The following is a 21,056-nucleotide window of genomic DNA, read 5'->3' as shown; positions in this document are numbered from 1 at the left end:
TCAAAGTTATACAGTTAACTAATGAAAAACTAACGAAAAATATCCACCAAATCCAAGCAAAAATCAGCCACCATTTGTTTGCTATAATGACATGACAGAAAAGTGGAAATATTTCAAGGAATTTTTTTGTTTTGTTTTGAGTTTCTGGCGGAAATAAGTCTTTAAAATTCAGCATTATATAGACACCATCTTTTTTAAAAAAAATTATTTATTTCTGTATGTATCTTTAGTTTTAGGTGGATACATGAGTTTGTTTTTATGTGGTGCCGAGGATCGAACCCAGTGCCTCATGCATGCTAGACGAGTACTCTACCACTGAGCCACCACCCCAGCCCTAACAGTATCTTTTAAAATAAAATTAATCAATGAAAATCCGTTCCAAGATAGTTAAAGAGGGGTTAGAATACAAACAACAATAAGTGTTGGCAAGGATGTAGCAGAATAGGCACACTCATACATTGCTGGTGGGACTGCAAATTGGTAAAGCTAATCTGGAAAGCAGTATGGAGATTCCTTAGAAAACCTGGAATGGAACCACCATTTGACCCAGCTCTCCCACTCCTTGGTATATACCCAAATGACTTAAAATCAGCATATTATAGTAATGCAGCCACATCAATGTTTACATCACAATAGCTAAATTGTGGAACCAACCTAGAAGCCCTTCAATAGATGAATGGATAAAGAAACTGTGATATATATACACAATGGAATATTATTCAGCATTAAAAGAATAAAATTATGGCATTTGCAGGTAAATGGATGGAGTTGGAAAATATCATGCTAACCAAAGTAAGCCAATCCCAAAACACCAAAGGCCAAATGTTCTCTCTGAGAAGTGGATACTGATCCATAATGGGATGGGGGGGGGGGGTGATGGGAAAAATGGAGGAACCATGAATGGGCAAAGGGGAAGGAGAGGAGGGGAGGAAGCATGGGGGATGGAAAGATGGTGGAATGGGATAAATATCATTACCCTAGGTACATGTATAACTGTACATATGGTGCCACCCTATATCATATACAACCAGAGAAATGAAAAGATGTGCTGCAATTGTATACAATGAATCAAAATGCATTCTGCTTTCACATATAATTAGAATGAATAAATAAATGAATAAAATTTAAAGAAAAAAATCTATCTTTCCTATCTATTAGATCTTCCCATTATTACTCTTCCAATAAGGGTCTAACTCCAGGCTAGGCAAGTACCAGTAGTCAAATGAGGCAAGTTCATAGGGACTGTAAACTACCTGCAGGAGCTTACAGGCTCCTCCCCTGCTCCAACCTGCTACTACAGATCCTTTCTCATCCTATTGCTAGCTGTAAGGAATGCAGACCTGGTACAAGATACCTCAGTTTTTCCTAACAGAAGTCAAAAAATCAAATCCTGTGAAATCTTCCATTTTTTACTGTTAGCAATTAAAAATCAAATCCAAAAACAGTGCAGGCTATGTAACAAGTATATACAAACTGAATCTGACCTTCCAATATGCAACCAATACTAGCTGCAGGGAAAGAATACTGTACAAACAGAAGCATCAGTAAGAATCCCAAATATGTGACTCCTAAAACCCCCAAAAGCCCTCCTCACTCCAGGACTAATACTCAGATTTCACAATGAAGACAGGCTCAACACATACTAAAAAATACCACCAGTAATCTTTCCCACTTGAAGATGAATTTTGGGGTTAATTTTTTTCAGTAATACTACTTTAACATACCATTTTAGTATACATTTTAAGGGAAAAAAAAAAACAAAAGTTATCACTAACATGGCTGGATCAAGAAACACCTAACTTCAATAAATTGGAAACCACATTTTCTATAGATTTTTTTAAAAGTTAGTATTTCATAAACCAAATATGTTAGGTAAAATGAAGTGTTAATCAGCTAGATCCTTAGGAAGCAACTACTTGAACTACTTTAGCATCTCTAGGTGAAATATCAGGAACTGGCAGTCCTGATAGGACATTTCAATTAAGCAACATGAAAAAGGAAAAGTAAAGGGGGAAGAAGTGACAACAATGTTAACTGGCAAGATATTTCTGTTATGTAATGATTAAAAATACCAGAGGACTCAAGATTCAATACAATTTTCTTTACTGCCTTAGCTCTACTAAGAAGATTAGATGGCTAAAATGGATAAACTAGCAAGACCTTCTATTTGGAAACACAATCTGCTGGATTTTAAAAAATGCTATGTGGAGTAGCACTCAAAGATTTAATCTTATGGTTTAACTTTAAAAGGATCCTCTCAAAATTTCCAATTTAAGGGAAAAATAAGCTTTATAGAGTTCTCACTTAACTTGGAAAGATACCCCATATATATTATATTGACGACATTTTTAAGCCCTTAAGGACAATGCAATATAATTTTTGTAAGGCAGTCTGACTTCTTCAAAGCTAGATTTCACCACCTGAAAGCTGTGTGACTTTACACAGGTTATTAAACTACTCTGAGCTTCACTCCTCTCATCTATAAAACAGGATAACACTAGGCTAATTTAATTCCCATAGTGAGAACTGTAATACATCTTAGATGTACTGTAATTTATTCTCTTTAAATCACCAGTTTAAAACACTTCTTGCAGAGCAGGTACACACACAAAAAAGAGAAGTTAATACTTTCTGAGGTCACCTTTTTCATTCCTACACTTCTATTTTTCTTTCACTAAGCAAAAATCAATTTCCCCAGTTACTTCAATCCCATCAATCCCACTCAACCTTAAATCTTATCAAGTACAGGTAATTCAACTCTCACTGAATTCTAGACTCTGAGAGTTGAGCCTATATCTATTTAGTATTAAAGCCCTAGCATATAGAATAATAAGCATATTGCAGGAGTCTAATAAATACCTGCAGACTGAGTGATGCAGTCTGTGCAGTATTTACTTACTGATCAATAAGATACCCTCTAATAAAAAGGGCACAGATGTGTATATTTTCAGGCATGATCATTTAATGCTGAAGGTTTAAAGTTAAAATAACAATCAAACTTATGTTGTACTTGGAGGAGGGAAGTACTGGGGATTAACCCTGGGGCACTCTACCATTGAATTCACTCCCAACCTTTTTTAAAAATCTCATGTGTGGGGGTAGGGGTGGGCAGAGAGAGAGAGATAAGGTCTCACTAACTTGGTGAGGGTTTCCCTAAACTATGAAGGCTGTCCTGGAACATGTGATCAACCTCTTGCCTCAGCCTTCTAAGGTGCTGGGATTATAGACGTACACCACCAAATCTGGGTATGTCCTGCTTTCTTTAAAATCCTTCTGTATACAGTAAATGAAAGACAATTTTGCCATACTTAAAATAAATAGTGTTCTTCTTCAATGATAAAGCTTATTCAAAGTAATGAACTTCCTCAGTGGCTCCATAACTCTTACTCATCATTTCAGATATAACTGAATTCCAAATCTACATTTTAAAAAATTCTCAAAATGATATGCAATCTTATCACCAATGACTATCTGCAAATAAGCCCCAAATAATAAAAACCTACCCAAATTTTATCACCCGAAGGCTCCAGAAAACATCAGTATTAAAGTTGTGATTTTAAAATCTAACAACTTTTTCTCCTTACTTTCTCAGCAACACACTGCTATAAATAAACACCTCACTGCTTAAACACTCATTTATAATTTAGTCACTTATATTCCACAACTTAAAAGTAGGTTTCATAAAGTATAATCTATTTCACAAAACCAGAAATCAAACAATGAATGATTAGTTTACCATCTTCTGCAAATCTATAGGAAAATTTTCATTATAAAATAAATTTCTCCCACCCAACAATTTTGTCACTGTGCTATTAGCTTAAACAAGTCTGCTACATACTCAAGTCAATAGCCATTCCAAATTCACAATATTTCTGGATTATCTGGCTTGAGCATGCGGTAGTGATCCAGAACTATTCAGCCTCCTCTAAAGGGCATTAGGTAAAGCTACTACAAAACTGAAATAATTTTATAATAAAGAGTAAAATCCAAAAGGCTTTATTAATAAACACAAAACTAAGGGAGGATATGAAGAGAAATTTAATATTCAGCTTTTAAAAGAAACAGCCATGTTTTTTTCCCACTCTAACCACAAACTTTGCCATCCACTAAAGTGGATGAAGCCTATAGTCCTACAAAACTTTCTTTTCCCTTCCATTTCTCCTGTGATAGTAAAAGAAAACTCATACATTAACCAAAACAGTATATTATGTAAAAATAAGCCATTACATACAGGAAGTCTCTAAAAAATTAAAATCACTACATCATTATAATACTATCTGAAGGGTGACTTTAAGTACTGAGTGAGGAACTTAACAGCCAGAGAATAGACACTTGAGGGGCCCATTCTGGGTCTGTACCACACAGGCTACCCCCAAAGGGAAGATGACAGTAATTCAAAATGCAGGGATCCACACACTATCTACGGGCTCCCAACTCCTTCCCAATTTGCTGCGGAAAGTATTCCTTTGCTATGGCTACTACCTTTGCCCTCAAAGTTGCCAATGCATCAAAGCAAAAGTAGTTGGAGATGGCAAAATAGAACAGACCTGGGCTAAAAGCACACCTTCATGCCTTGTCCTGTGTCCAGGAACAATTTCTCAACGTGGCCCAGGGCTTGCTGCAAAGCCAATGACACGGCCCTTCTTGCAGCAAGTACGTACAGGAAGTTTCTCAACAGTCCCAGAGGCGACTTCTGGGGATAATTATCAATATACTTCCATTATCAATGCGCTGCTGACAGCATCAGGAGTGCCCGCGAACACAAGGAAAGGTTCGGAGGCAAAGTGTCCATTACTTGCCTTTGCCTACGTCCCTGGTCCTGGGGAAACAGGGGCTGGGGTTACAAGTACGCCTCTGCCCTTCCCACTCCCCGGAGGCAGCAGGCGCCGGCCGGCCCCGATCCCGCAGCCAGGTCCCGTGCCTGCGGACCCCGTGGGTGCCCCGGCCCCCCTCTCACCTGATCTTGTAATTCGGCAGCGTGTGTTTGCGCTTGATGACTTTCTTGAGCTGGTTGACGATGATGGAGGTGAGTTGGGGCATGGGCCGCCCTTCAAACTGGGAGCGCACCTCGAAGTCGATCAGCGGGTCCTCCACGAAGGAGAAGAACCAGTGGGTGAAGGGCACGCGGGTGAGGACGAAGCGCAGCCTCCCCACCACTCGGGACAGTTTGACGAACAGGTAGGCGGACTTGCCAAAGACCAGGTCCACGTCGATGGCCAGGTGGAAGCCCCCGCTGTACTCCACCTCCGCCTCGAAGGCCAGCTCCTCCGGGCAGGAGGCGGGCAGCGCCTCCCCCTCGGGGCCGTCGGGCTCCCCGGTGGCCGAAGCTACCACGGGCCGCACGAGCCGGATGGTCTTGATGAAGGGCACCGTCTCGCCCAGGAACACGTCCCGCAGGCTCAGCCCCTCCAGCAGGCGCCCTGCCGTCTTGGTCTGCAGCAGCTCCTCGAACTCCACCTTGATCTTCTTGGTGACCCAGCGGCGAGTCAGCGCGGTGTCCCGCAGCTCCCGGAACAGGAACAGGATGGTGGCGTTGAGAAAGTAGCAGGTCTCCCGCGTCGGCGGGGCGGGGGTCTCGGAGGCCGGGGTCGCACCGCCCTCGGGCGCCCCGCTGGAGGGCTCCTCAGTCCCGCCGCCGCCATAGAGGTACTCCCGCAGGGGCAGGCCCGGCACCGGCTTGGTGTAGCGGAAGCCGTCGCCTGCGCTGGCCGCCTCGTCCGGCGGCGGCTCGGGCTGTCTGCGGTACAGCAGCAGGAACTGGGTGAGCAGCGTGAGGAAGGAGCCCAGCACGGCCGACGCCAGGATCATAAGCAGCAGCCCCATCCCGCCGCCGCCGCCCGGGCCGCCGGGCCCCCTACTCCCGCGCCCACAGCGCCGCTTTCTTCACGCCACCGCCCCCGCTGCCTCCATCTTGAGGGCATGGGGCGGCGGGGTCGGGGCGAGCGGCTCCCTGGGCCTCGTCCGGGACTTGGGCCCGCGCGCTGCGGCGCCTGAGCCTGCAGCGGCCCGCGCCTCCTCAGACTCTCCGGGGGCGGCCGGTGCGACCGCGGCGGCGGCGGCAGCCGGGCGAGGGCGGGAGGAGGCGGGGACGGCGCCTCCCCCAAGCCTCCGCTCATTGGGCGAGCGGCGAGTGACGTCAAGCGTGCTCGCTCCCGGAAGCGTCGCCTGGCAGTCGGCGTCAGGGCGCGCGGACGCGGGTACTTCACCTCTGGGGCCCCTTTCCAGCCCCGCCCCCACGCCCACATTCCATTCCCCGCCTCGCGCGCCGCGATCCACGTGGCTGTCACTTCAGGAGTCGCGGTCAGCATCTGAGAGGATAACTGAGAGCACGGGTTAGAGGCTGCGAGGTCCGGCGGAGATGGCTTGTCCGGTCATTCAGTTATCTTCTAACGCGCCCATCCCCCTCCGCTGGCCACTGGCCCTGCCACCTCTGCGGCAGCGTCGAACTTCCCGCAGTGTGGTTCTTCCACTTGCTGCCGCACGCCTCTCCCCGCGCCGACAGCTGAGCCGGTGGCGGCTGTGGCTTTCCCTGCAAAGCCCAACTGCAGAAGTCCCGAGCAGGCCACTCGGACACTGCCCAAACTGACTAAAGAAGACCGATTGTCTCAGAGACCGCCATCGCTGGCCAGCAATCCGACCAGCAGTCGCCCTGCCTCCGGGGACCGTGGGACCTGGGAAGAAGAGACAAAGGCAAAGGACTAACTTTCCCTCCAAAGGAAGTTTAAATGAGAGCTGACCTGTGGATGACCGAAATGAATCTGCCAGGTGATTGGAAGGCGAATTAGTGACTGTCAGGTTCTTGTTGAACCCCTATGTGTATTACCACATTTAGGCCATCTCTGAGGCAGTTAGTGAGAGCCTTCACCCATTTTACCGATGCGAACTGACACAGAGTCTAAGGAAGTGGCATGGGGTCCTGGTTTATCCAACATGAAACCCTAAGTTTTTGGTCATCACTCTGTACCATAACACCAAGATTGCTAGAGTTTTAAGAGGGCTGATCTGTTGTTCCCTGGTGCACCAGAAGAGAGAGTTGGGGGAGGGGTGTCAGGGAAAACAGAATTTTGTCCCGGGCAGCATCTCAATCACATGAAGCCAGATTGCTTAGTAACCAGTGTTATTCCTTTGATTTCTAAGTTGTTGCCTCATAAAAGTTTAGGTCCCTCCATCCACGTGGACACCACAACACTTCTAATCCTACAGAAGCCAGATATTCCCCTAAGGCACCAGAGGAGCACTCCTCTCTAACCCTTAAAAATCTTCAGGCCAAGAATTCTCTCTGACTCTGGGTGATTCTAGGACAAAATCAGAGTTCTGACCCTACTAGGGCAAGTACAGAACTTTGGAACCAGTCTGATCTCACCTTAAATATTCATGCCCAAGTCAGAGACCAGAATGTCTATTACTAGGAAGATATAAGTCAGGTCTCAGCTCAGAAACAAGGCTCAAAACCTTGCTGAGATTTCTGGAAGGTCAAGCAACTTCTGTTCTCATCATCAACCTCTGCTTCTGGGATGCTGTCTCAGAAATGTATACCTTTTCTCAATTTCTGAAACCTTATGAATAACACTCATGCACTGTTTTAGCCAGCTTCTTTGCTGCTGGGACTAAAATACCTGACCTGAACAATTTTAAGGGAGGAAAAGTTTATTTAAGGGCTTGTGGTTTCAGAGGTCTCTATCCATAGACTGCAGGCTCCATTCCTCAGGGCTTGAGATGAGGCAGGACATCATGGCTGAAGAGAGTGGCAGAGAGAACCAGCTCACATGGTGATCAGAAAGCAAAGAGACTCCACTCTTCAGACACAAAATATATACCCCATAGCCATGCCCCCAACGGACTAGTTCCTCTAGCCACATCACATTGCCTCCAGTTACTCCTCAGTCAATCCCATCAGGACCAATTCACTGATCATGCCAAGACTATAATCCAATCATCTCTCCTTGCATTGTCTCACACATGAGCTTTTGGGGGACACCACATCTAAACCATAACATGCACCATTGTAGTAAATGTTACAGAAACCAGAGGTGAAGTGGGGAGAAGGAATATTTCACATCAGTGACATGAAAACCTCAGACTGTATGTTTACCCTTCCTGGATCTTAATGTACCCTTCACCTACCTACCCACAAGATAAGGTGGTAGTCACACTCCTCAATCTCACACTCCATTCTGTAGACTCCTTCCCTTCCCCCATCTTCTACCTTACTCCTTAGAATACTTCTGGGTACCCAAATCTTCTCAATCCATTATTCAGTCATTCAGTTCCTCAGCAACACTTGTCCCATGAAGGAGTTTAGCAAAACTTTGGGGGAAGATAGAAGAAAAATATATTCCCTTGTGTTAAAAATGGTTAACATTTATTGAGCACCAATTCTCAGAATTCAGAGAATTAACTTGTACCAGGCACAATGTTAAGCACTTCATAATTTAAAAATACTTACCTATTTTTAAAAATATTTGAAAATCAAAATGTTAATGAGTTTTTATACAGTCAAATGTATTTGATATTTAAATTAGGTGGTAATGAGCATGATAATTTTGGTGTTAACATACACTTTATTTTATGAAATGATGTTGTGTTAACAGAAGCTTAGTGTTTTTAGTGTTATTCATTGGAAGAATATAAATTCAGCAACCCTTTTTTCTTTTTAAATATTCATGCTGGTTCATAGTAATTCTAAAGACTGAGAGCCACTGGCCTTGGCTCTGAAAATCTATGATTCTGAGTAGGTTTCTGAAGAAAGGAGTTGTACTGCTGACTTTTTGATGTGCTTTAAATGACATCATTGAAATTAAGCTACCCCAACAGCCTTCACAGGAAGTATGCATTTCAAAGGCAAAGACAGTTGAATACTGAAAGACAGGTTTTGTCTAGGACTCAAAATCCCACCAACCAGAGAGAGACTTGTGCCTCTAGTGCTGCTAAGCCCTTACTCCTTCCTGGTACCCACCAAATAGGAGAAAGCCAAAGCATATGAGTGTGGGAAGTTTGTGAGTACATGAAAAGCTGATTTGATTAAAACCATATAAAATAATGCAAATGTAGCAACATGGAGGTAAGCATAGAGAAGTTCAGAGTGTTTGCTAACAAATGATCCATCAACTCATCCTATCAACTCTGAGGATATAAATCCAACAACTATTTTCTGAGCATCCAACATGTATCAGGCTCTAGAGGTGCTGGATGAACAGGATCAAGTTCTTGCCCTCAGGGTTGCCAGGCCCCTGTTTGCTTGCCAGGCCCCTGTTTGCTTGCCAGGTGCAAGCAAACACACCAGCATAACTGATGATAAGAGATAGTTATTGTACTAGCAGAGCTTTCTGGTTCATGGGGAGAGACAGTTGACTATAAGGAACAGAAACTGCCTCAGGATAACTTAACTGAAATTGGATCCATGTTAAGGATACTGGAATATCTCCAGGAACTCCACTGCAAGATGTTCAGCTGGGGCATCACAGAAACCCTGGAATGGTTCTCCCCGCCCCCCCTCTCTCCACCTGTCCCCACCCCCACCCAATAGCTTGTGTTTACAGCTCTCTGCAGATATGCTGTGTTATTCTATATGGCTCTTGATTTCTGCTCCCCTATGGCCTCAGCATGCAGGCAACTTGGAAGGCACCAGCTCTGCACCCAAATCTAGATGGTCCCATGTCCCCAGTACCCCATGTGACCTGCTAGCTCAATCTCAAGTGCTGGGAAAAAATATCTAATTGGTTACTCAAATCCACCCATTTGTGCCTCAGGGCTTGCTGCTTCTGCACTGCTGGAAGGTGAGGCAACTTCCCCAATAAGGGGGATTGAGAAAATGTGATGGGCAATTCTAGTTTGATAGGGGATGATGAGAGAGGAATGCTGGCTTGGGAAGGTGGGAGGCTTCCTAGGGTAAATGGAATTTGCATTAACCTTGGAGGATTAGACAGATGCTCTAATCAGAAAGAGGCCAAAGCTCAGAAATTGGAATTCCAACAGAACCTAGAGAAATAGCAGGATGAATGGAGGAGGATAGCATGAATAGGGTTGGTGCCAAGGGGAGGGAAAGAAGATGGGGGTAAAACATAAACTGAGTCATGGAGGGACTGAGTATCAGGGCAAAAGAGGATTCTATTTTGCGGGATTTGTAAAGTCTCCAAAGTTTGTTTAAGTAAGAGCGTGGCATTTAATACTTTTCCTTCCATCTCCTCTGCCTGCAAAATCTCAACCTTAGTGTGATCCAGCTATCTTCCTTTTCCCCTCTGCATCATTCTCATGGGGCCTTCATAGCACTCCTAGCTCCCACCTACTCTTTTATCCATTACCCCAGCCAACATCTTCTTCTCTCCCACAACAATGTCATCAAACCTTGACCATCTCAGGCCTCCCACCCTTACCTGCCCCACCAAGTTTAAGAGAAGACCCAAGTCCCCATTAATGAGAAGAAAAAGAAACCCTAAGGCTGGCATGCCATGGGCTTGCCTGGCCCCAGATCACCTTCAAGAGACACTCGTCTTTTCATCCTCCTCTTCTGTGGCAACAACGTAATGACTAAAAACCAAACACACACACACACACACACACACACACACACACACACACATGCACACACATACACACACACACACACGCACGCACACACTAAAAGGAGGAGGAGGAGGAAATAAAGAAAAGCAGACAGACAAAACAGCAAAAACTTGCTTCTGCTGTGGATCCCACTGCCTTCCAGGGTCTATCTCCTTTTCTTTAGCAGATCAGCTACTTTTGATTCTCACAAAATGAAAATGAACATCCTACTTTAAGCCTTCCAAATTCTGCCTTTTTTATCTCTTCATAGTCAAGTCTAGCTGATTCTTTCTGATTACATCCTTCCTTTCCACTCCCTTGAGTCCTCTGTACTCTGACTTCTGCCTGAACAGTTCTTCCTCACTCCATGAACCCATTCTTGCCAAAGCCCCAGTGACTTCCTTTTGGTCCCAACCAATAGACTTTTAAAAATTTTTTTCATCAGAGGATCCAAGGATCCTCTGATAATGTGGATCATTTCTTCTTTCTGGAAAATCTTCCATTCCTTGGTAACACCATAAAGGACATCAACTGAAGGTAAATGTAAAACATGCTTCCTTATTTAGGTTGCAATGCAGAGAAATTGCCACTTGAATATTGCCTGCCATTTCTGTGTCTAGAGATGATGACAGAAAAATGTCTTCCATGAAGAATCCCCTGGGTTCTTCCTGGATGCAGGATGGCCAGCTGCTCCAATTTTGCCACCATTGAGAGAGTTCCTGGGAGTAAGACCTCAAGGCTAAAATTAAAAAGACTGGGCAAGATGCTCAGCCTACCTGGGTGGTACTTTCAGGAATTAAATAATAGGTGAGTTGGTTCCCATCCTCCTGAATGACTGAATATTTTATGGAATAGTGGAAGGACAGTATTGTTTATTTTCTCTTTCTCAATTGAAATGATAAACTGCTTCTAACAATACATTGAGGAGAGACTATCAGAAACTCTAAATTCTATCTACTTTATACTTTAATCATTGTACTTGACAAACTCAAACTTCTTATCTTTCTTTTAAGGCTATCTACCAATTTCAACTCCCTTTCATTACAATTCAGAAACCTAACTAAATCCTGGCACCAGGCTTCTAAGAAGGTCATTTTGACACTTTTCTTTCTTGGAACAACTATAATCAGATCCTTTTCAAACGGATGAGGCCTTAACTAGCATTTGCATTCCCCCCAAACTGTCCTCCAATCTGTTCCATTTCTGTCCTTCCCCTGACAATGCTTGGATCTGGGCCATTGTCATCTGAACCCCTTAAGTTCAGACTTGAATATTCCTCTCAAGGAGGCTCTCCTTGACTTGGCCCCTGTCTCTTGCTCATATAAATCTTGTGCCTTCCCTATTCTGATGCTTTGTAGAAGAGACTGCTAGTAGTTTCTCCCATATCCATTCACTCCTTCCATCATTTCAAAGAAGAATATGAGACCAGCAAATTCTTCAGCTTAAAAAAAAAAAATCTTTCCCCAACCAGCCTTGCAGATAAGAGTGGTCAATATGATATAAGCAGATGTTGTTGGGCGGGAGCTCTTTAAAGAATTCTGACTCAACATGCTCCATTTGTTTTATGTACTTCCTTCTCCCACCTTTCTGCCTGGAAAGCAGATGGAATGGCTGGAGCTGCAGTGTCCATCTTATAACTCTGTGATAATCTTGAGGATAGATGCCACATGCTAATGATGATTTGGTAGGACAGAAGATGCTCAGAATACTGATGATATTGAAGCTACACTCAACCTTACAATCCCCACTTCCAGACGACTTTTACATTAGAGGGGAAAATACCTCTTAAACTGTCAAACAACTATTTCTCTGGTCTCTCTGCTGCTAGCAGCCAAATACAATTCTGACACAGTATTCACCATGCTGCTGACAGGCAGCACTTACACAAGGTATATTTTGTAAATACATTTTCCCAATACTGGGCACAGGACTCGGCACATAGGAATCGCTCAATTGATAATTATGAAGTGGATGAAGAAATTAACACGATGTACTCTCCACTTTTGGTGAGAAAGAGCCAAGCTATTCTCCTGAAGCTTTGTCACCAACTGTTTGAAAGAAGAGGCTCAGGTACAGGAAAAGCCAACATGCAAATGCCCTAAGAGGCCTGGAAGGGACATAACTGTTGCTATGCTCCTGGCAAAGCCAGGAGCTAATGTTGGGGAGAATAACCTGGTAAGCAGTCATAGGCTCTGAGATGGTTGGTCTTTGAGATTGAGTGTGGATCTAAATCCTCTGTTTAGAGAGCAATGTATCTGTTGGGGCCCCAGCATACATGTCCTCACCCCTGTTGCACTTATCCAGTCTTATAGCTTCTATATGGTTCATATGCTGATGCATCCCAGTGTATTTATTCAGTCTGAGCTTCTCTGGGAAACCCTTACATCCAATAGCTCACCAGGCACTTCCATGTGGATTTGAAATGGACTACTGAGTGCAGACCTGATCAGATACTCATCCCACCCCAGTTCTTGGGCAGTCAGTGGTATCTCTGTACTTCCAGCTGCTCAGATCAACAGCCTTATCTTGTCCTTGACTCTTCTTTCTCTCAAATCGACATTCACTCTGCCAACAAATACTGTTAGCTTTACCTTCAAAGTGTCTTCAGAATGTACCCACTTCTCGCCACATTCACTGTCCTGGTGCAAGCAGTATCTTGGACCTGGATTATTGGAATGGCTTCTTAACTGGCTTTTCTGCTGCTGTCCTTGCTACCCTGGTGTCTATTCCAACACAGCAACCACAATAGCTGTGTTAAAGTATATCACATCATGTCCCCCATCTGTTCCCAACCACCAATGGTTTTTGTGATGGACAAATAATAATAGTCTTCCAAAGATGTCCATATCCAAATCCCCAGAACCTATGAATATACTAATAGTGAAGGGCAATTAATGGTGCAGATAGAATTGAGCTTGTTATTCAGCTGACCTTCAGATAAGGAGATTATGCTAGATTATCAAGTTGGGCCCAATATAATCACAAAGGTCCTTGAAAGTGAAAGAAGGAGGCAGAAGGAAAAGTCAGAGTGATGTGATGTGATGATGACTAACCTGCCATTGCTAGCTTTGGAGGTGGAAGGACCTAGAAGCAAGGAATAGATAGCTTCAGAACTGGAAAATACCAGGAAACCAGTTCTCCCTGAGATTAGAGCCTCCAGAAAGAGTTCATCTCTACTGACACTTAGTTTTTTCAGTCCAGAGAGTCCTGCTAGAGGTCAGATTTATTTATGTCTAGAATCTTACTGTTATAAACTGTATTATTTTAAGTTGCTAAGCTTGTGGCAATTTGTTATAGCAGCCACAGAAACTCATACAGTTCCCTACCTCATGCAAGGTAAAAACCAAGGTCCTCCGAGGGAAGTCCAAGGTTCCAAATGACCTGATCTTGGCTACCTCTCCAGACTTACCTCCTGTGGCCAACCCGATTTACACTCTAGTCACACTGCCCTCTTGCTCCAGCCACCATCTTTGTAGAATGAAGGAATGATTTTGAAACTCCTCATTTCCCAGAAGAAAGAGAGAAGTAGGTTGCCCATGGCCCCTGCAGAGACTAGGACCCAGGACTCCTGTCCAATTACTAGTAAGTTACTATTTCTACATGTGCTTAGCATTCTCCCTGAGAAGGACTGTGGTTAAGCCTCCCCTGGCCACCTGCTTTTATGGCAGGAAAAAAAATGACTAATTATATAATTGTGATCAAAGTATATAAATAATTTATGTGCTGTTGTCAGTAATTACCTAAAGGATTAAAAATAACATGTAATTGTATTTAAAAAGTATCAAATTGGAATATATTTCCATCAAAATGTAAAATGAAAGTGAATGTAGAAATAAAATTGAATGTTTTAGAAGAAATTTTATTTTTTAAAACATGAAAATTATTATCATTAAAAGGCAAAGTAGAAATTATAATTAATGAATGTAAAATTTACATGTAAAATTATTTAATCTATAATTAAATAATTGTAGCTCAGTGGTGAAGCGCTTGCCTAGCACATGTGAGGCACTGGGTTTGATCCTCAGCACCACATAAAAATAAATAAAGGCATTGTGCTCATCTACAACTATATATAGATTATTTATATAGAAATAATATTTTTAAATTATTTAAAGTAAAAAATATTTAAGTACATCTGTGGCTTTTACTTAAACTTTTAACAATTTTAAATTTTCATAAAAGTAAACTGTTGGGGCTGAGATTGTGGCTCAGTGGTAGAGTGCTTGCCTAGCATGTGTGAGGCACTGGGTTCGATTCTCAGCACCACATATAAATAAATAAAGGTCCATCAACAACTAAAAAATATATATTAAAAAAAAGTAAGCTCTTCACAATTGTAGCATTCATTCTCTTAACTTAGCTGCCAATATAAATGATCAGTATCTTTTTTGACTTGTATTAAGTCCAGGCTTACAAATGTATCTGAGTAATATGAGCTTTTTAATAATGTTATATATTTTTTAAAATATTTTTTAGTTGTAGATTGTCACAATATATTTATTTATTTATTTATGTGGTGCTGAGGATGGAACCCAGTCCCTCACACGTGCTAGGCAAGTGCTGTACCATTGAGCCACAACCCCAGCCCCATTGTATATTTTTCAACTACCCATGTGCATACATTCATGATAATGCCAACTTATGAGTTCTTTTTTTTTTTAAAGAGAGAATTTTTATGAGAGAGAGAGAGAGAGAGAGATCTTTCTTTTTAGAGAGAGAGAGAGAATTTTGATATTTATTTTTTAGTTTTCGGCAGACGCAACATCTTTGTTGGTATGTGGTGCTGAGGATCGAACCCAGGCCGCATGCATGCCAGGCGAGCGCGCTACGGCTTGATCCACATCCCCAGCCCCACTTATGAGTTCTTTAGGAATCGCAAATGGAACACAAATCGAAGAAAAAGAAGACAAGTCAGCATGCCGGCAATGACAGGGCTATCCCAAAATCCATTTCATTAACGCTCTCTGGGAGGAAGGGATTGACAAATTAATCTGCCTTTCTTTTTATTCAGGGCTCCAACCATTTCAGCCCTCTGAAGCAGTTTCCATCTCTGATGTGGGCAGGAACAGTCCACAAACTTCCTGGCATTTGGGGTTGGTAGAAAACAAAAGGAAAGATATGTGACAAATGTTCCCTGAGGCCTGAGCAGTGTTGGACTGAAGAATGGATGCTTAGGATAGGGGTTGTGATGTGCTAGTGCTATCAGAGCCCAAGTGACAGGCACACAGGTTCTTTAGTGTGTGTGCGTGTGTGAGTGTGTGAAGTTGGAGGGTCATCAAGGTCAGGGATCTCTCTTTTCTTGCCCAGGTCTGCTGAGGGTGGTGTAGAAAGGAGGCCCCTGGACAGGGTTGACAGGTCTCTGGGGTGTGAGCTCTGTAAGCAAACTCTTCTGCTTAGCCTCCCAGGAATCTCTGGAATGAGTGGGGCCTTAAAGGCAAGTGGGAGCTGAGGGAATGTGCGGTGCCTCTTGCCTACGCTGTTCCTCTCGGCCCACCACGCGTCGAAGGGTGGGGTGCAGTAGCTCAGTAGCTCTCTCCGGCTCTGACTTCTGCAAAAGAGGAAAACAGCCCCATGCAATAAAATAATTCATACTTGGCAATCAAGGGCTTTAGTTCTTCATTTCCTGACTGATAGCAAACTCTCAGAAAAGAACTTTGATGAGTAATTTAATAATAAACACATCAAGATGAAACAGCTAATGGGAAAGAAGGATAAGATCTTGTTCTGCAGAAAATGCCAATACTTAAGTCAGGAATACTCATTGATGCCTACTAACAGCCTTTTAAAAAATGGGACTGAGGGTGTAGCTCAGAGGTAGTACATTCACCTAGTATGTATGAGGCCCAGGGTTCAATTCCCAGTTCAATTCCTATGAATACAATAGATAGATCTTCAAATAAAAACTGAAGTAAATATAGAATTCCCATTTTGCAGAGAAGGAAATGCAAGCTCTGAAAGTCTTTGTAGCTTGCACCAGGTCATACAGCTACTAAAAGACAAGGACAGTATTCCAAGCCAGGTGTGTCTGTGTGCAGATTCTGACCTTGTAACCTGTACGACACACCAGTTCTTGCTCCCTTTCACCCAACAAAGATCCAGATAATCAATATTAGCAAACAAAAATTCAGTGGAAGCCCTGGTAACCATTCTTCTGGTTCACCACAAAAGACAAAAAAATCTTATTAACCCCAAATAAACAGTTAATAAGTGTGTGTTACAGTGTTATTATAAGATATTAAAAAGCAATGTTTGTTGACCTACTTTTCTAATTGTGTACAAACCCAACTACTGAACTTTAGAGAACCTTTCATTACAAAATGTTGGCTTACTTCATCTTTTGAAGATCAACGAGCTTTGCAGGGTTAAGGCAAGTTGAAAAAGTGCCTGCAGGGCCTTGAGTCATAAAATGGGGAAACATGTTGTAGTGTTACAAAAATATTGACAATATCATTATGATTAATGGCATTTTTTGTATTCCATCAAATTCATCCTTTGAAAATGTAAATTTCTCCAGTTTTAAATGTATTCAGAGTGTGTCAGCATCACCACAGTCTAATTTTAGAACTTTTCAACACCCTAAGAAGAAACCTATACCTATCAACAGTCACTCCCCTGTTCCTTCCCAACCCAGAAACCAAATAATCACTTTCTGACCCTGTGGATTTTCTTAATCTGGATATTCCACATAAAAGGAACCATACATGTGGTCTTTTGTGGCTTCTTGCTCTTGCCATGTTTTCAAGGTTCACTCATGTTGTTTCACGTGGCTGTATTTGGATCTTTTTTATGATCAAATATTCCTTGTGGGATATGCAAGTTATATTTCATAAGGAGAAATGTTAGATGCTTGGTATAAGTCTGCTGTCTCTACCTGGGAATCTGATGACCATCTATTTTAAAAGACAAAGTAAAAGGTGAATGTCTGTAGCAGAGGCCTTTCTCCTTCTTCATATTCTTTCCCCTCCCCCACCCCTTGGAGTTCCATTACTCCACCCTCTCCCAACTTATGTCTTGAATCTCAGATGATTTTTTTTCTTGTTTTCTTTGCTGCCTCCTGTTTCTCTCTCTGTTCCCTAAATGATAGACACCTCCAGGTTCATTGCCTTCATCCTTATCTCTTGCCCTTCATATTCTTCAAGTCTGCAAAAGTCATTGACCCAGAGTGACCATCTCAGTCATGCTTTCTACAATGCTTCCAGACCCCCATCTCCCTGTTTATGTCCTTTATAGCACTCATTATCATCTGAAATTATGTTTGTTTATTTTTTTATTCTTTGTCTCATCCCACCAAAATGCAACTTCATATGGACAGCAACTACATCTGTCTTACTCACTGCTATATCAAACAGTACCTGCCTGGTACATAGTACGTACTCAGTAACTATCTGAATTAATACCTGGAAGACCTGGTCTCTCCCTATGCTTCTTCACCTCCATCTTACATGTCTTCCTGTCCACTTCTCTCTTCATCCTAGTGACTATCAATGACCCCTTGAATGATAAGACTTTGTACCTCTGTGCCTTTGCACCGGCACTTGCTCTAATGGACTGCCTCTACCTCCCTGTCAGATTCCGTCTTTGTTCTTGAAAATGCTCTGTCACTCCATAGGGTTCTTTCATTTCCTAAGATGCTTGTCACTACAATTAGGGCTCCTTGAAGGCAGGGACAACAACTTTATCTGTCTTTATAGCTCCATGCCCAGGAATTTCACATGTGTCAAATGAATGATTTGGATCCTTTTGGTATATATAAACTCCTTAGGGGAGAAAAACACCTCAAATTTTCTAACCAATAATCCTGAAAGTTTTGGCACGTCTGTGGGCAAGTCATTCTTTTACAAACTGGAAAGAAGTATTAATGACTGTTGGATTCATTAACAGGGATAGGTTGATTAAGAAGAGTCTTGCAGGACTCTATACATGTATGTTTTTTAAACATCCCTATGAGGACTGAATTTTCTCGAATGCTTGAATGCATTGGTTAAATAAGCCCCTAGTTGTCAAAACTCCTCTTTTCCTGGAACTCTATAGAAGTTGACCTAGACTCTCACTCAACCCCTAGAAGCTTCTGTTCTCATTTGCCCAAAAGCCACTTTCCTCAAACCACACTTGGGCTCTTGACCTCCTCTGCTACCTTTGGATCAATAGGTGGAAGATGCTCATGGTTTTCAGATGTTTTTACCCTCACCGTCTCACTTCCTGGCTCAGACCAAAATATCTCTGGACTGAACACAGACCAAATGCTGGCCTAAGAACATCGATCCTGCCCATTTTAGACCACATGCCTTTTTATAGTCATTCCCATCAGCATGGGAGTGATCAAGAGCATCCCTAGAATGATGGGGGTTGAGTCCTTTCCACAAAATTGCTTAGCTGGCAGACCTTCCTTCTTGCATGTTGCTAGGTTGCCTCCAAATTCCACAGGGATGGATTGGAAGGGATCCCTTTCTTAATGAAGAGGAGCCAAACTGTCTTTTTGACCACGAGCAATTTCCTAGTACATTTAATACTAGGAATGAACAATGCTGACCCATGCGTCCAGTGCAACATGAAGGTTAGGAGTCTTCTGTTTTGAAACTGCTCCACATGACTCTACTTTACAAAGAATCCTTGAGAGGATTGCATACCACTTTCTACCATAAAGCCAGTACAAATGGCCTCGTGTACCCCAACCTACAAAGCCCTTGTTTTAGGGCTCAGAGGTCACACAAAAAGCTTGAAAAATTTGTATTTATCTTAGAAAATGAAGAATTCCTTTCTCTCTATCCTAGTCATAAGCTTTTAAAGTAAAGCATGCCTAGTGCTCATTCTACTGGCATTATTAATGCAGAATCAAAACAAAAAAAAAATTTAGAAGAAACTTCAGGGTATGGTGTGTTATTGCACAAAAAAATGAAAAACAAAGATCTGCTTAGGAAAACCCTAGCTGAAGAAAGAGGAGAGGAGCCAGAGCTCCCACCCTTCATTCTCCAATCACATATATCACTCTTCCCTTTCCTCCTCTCATGGGGCAGAGAGAGGTCAACAGCCTTCCTCGGAGGGAGTTTCTTTCACAAAGAAACCTAAGATGCTCCACTCCCAAAGGAATTTTTTGCCACATGATTTGGGGGAACAGTGGGCTAAGCTCTAGTAAGCAAGGTCTGTCTACTCTCTTCCCTGTAGACCTAGGAGCCTCAAATATGCTTATGTCAAGGGAGATGTGGTGTACTGTTTTCTCTAAAGGCATTTGACCATTTAAATTCTCTTCCCAATTTCTAAATTTTCTTCCCAGACCATCCCTTCTCAAGGTTAGTATTCCATGGCACACACTTAACTCCTGGGTCTACAATTAACTCATGCTTCTCCATCCAGACCTGGGGACCCTGTTCTCAAAGCACAGTCACTTCCCAAGAAGGAGAAATGTGGTACTGCCTAGAGCATGTGAGGTTTTGTTCAGGGAAGTGTCACAAATTGTCTGGTCAGACTTAAGCCATGTTCTTCAATATAACTTTATCAGTGATAAAGGCGATCTTTTCATTTCTATCTCCTAATTTGTTCAAAACTCAATTGTAATTTCTTTACTGGTCCATGAAAATCCCAAGACTCATTAACCAGGGTTCCTCTGGACATATTTTGAAAACCCCTGCTGTAGGTTTATGGGGGGGGGGGAAGCGTAATCACAGAGTTGAAATCAAAGGAGCAAGAAGAACAAACCAAGACCTGACAGAAGTGTGGAGACCAGAGTCCTGGGGCCATATCCAGGGCCACAACAGTCGGAGATTAGGGGGAGGAAGACGCTGAAGGAACAGATAGGCTGAACATGATGACAGATGGCTCTGAGGCAGAAGGCAAAACTGAATGAGGAGGACATCCTGGGGGCCAACTTGGATGACTCTGTAGATGGAATTATGTGGGGAGCAATAAGGGAAGAAGGAAGGTTGTGGTCTTGATCTGAGTTGTGTGTCCTCAACACTTGAGGAAGTGGCAATAAGGAGGAGGAAGGAAACTGTGAGACTAGCGTGGGGCTTTTGAAAGGAAGTCCCCTCCTAGGATTGGGGTGGGAAAATCACTGAGACCTGTGCCAGGGGAGGCTGCCTCACTTCTATTCCCATCCAGACCCACAATTTGGAAATTAGCATTAGTAGCTTCTTCTACAAGAAGAATATTCTAATCCCGGGGCTATTTTCTCACCCAACATTTGTAGTTGCCTTTCTGGAGTGTATCTGTGTCATGTTTCCTTAAGTTATTGCGAGGAGACCTGGAGGGGTGGTCCCCTGGGGCCTGAGAAACTGGAAAGCCTGGTTCTTTGTCCTACAGACTTCTGCAGATAGCAAACATGGGTAGCATCCATGGCTAGTGTGATAAGACTTCTGCATCAGCTTCATCTCAGAGGAGCTACAAAGATCAAATGAGATAACAGACATGAAGCACCAAACACAAAAGTTGGCACATTGTGGTTTCTGCCCACATGTTTGAGTTCATTTTCTGTTGCTCTAGCATAATACCTAATACTAAGTAAATTTTAAAAGAAATTG

At 42.9% G+C, this 21,056-nt stretch overlaps 1 protein-coding gene across 1 annotated transcript in view; it reads right to left on the bottom strand.

The window, feature by feature from the left end:
* Pdzd8 (PDZ domain containing 8) overlaps positions 1–6,079 on the bottom strand; it is an 81,208-nt gene extending 75,129 nt beyond the window's left edge. The window contains exon 1 of the mRNA XM_005320708.4: positions 4,958–6,079. Within this exon, the coding sequence (XP_005320765.2) occupies positions 4,958–5,823 (866 nt within the window). The 5' untranslated portion in view covers positions 5,824–6,079. The remainder of the gene's footprint in view (positions 1–4,957) is intronic.
* Between the last annotated feature and the right edge of the window lie 14,977 nt (positions 6,080–21,056).

Source organism: Ictidomys tridecemlineatus, chromosome 1, assembly GCF_052094955.1.
Source record: "Ictidomys tridecemlineatus isolate mIctTri1 chromosome 1, mIctTri1.hap1, whole genome shotgun sequence".
NCBI classification, from domain to species: Eukaryota; Metazoa; Chordata; class Mammalia; order Rodentia; family Sciuridae; genus Ictidomys; species Ictidomys tridecemlineatus.
Note: the sequence above shows the minus strand (reverse complement) of the source record. Positions and strands in the feature narration are given on the sequence as shown.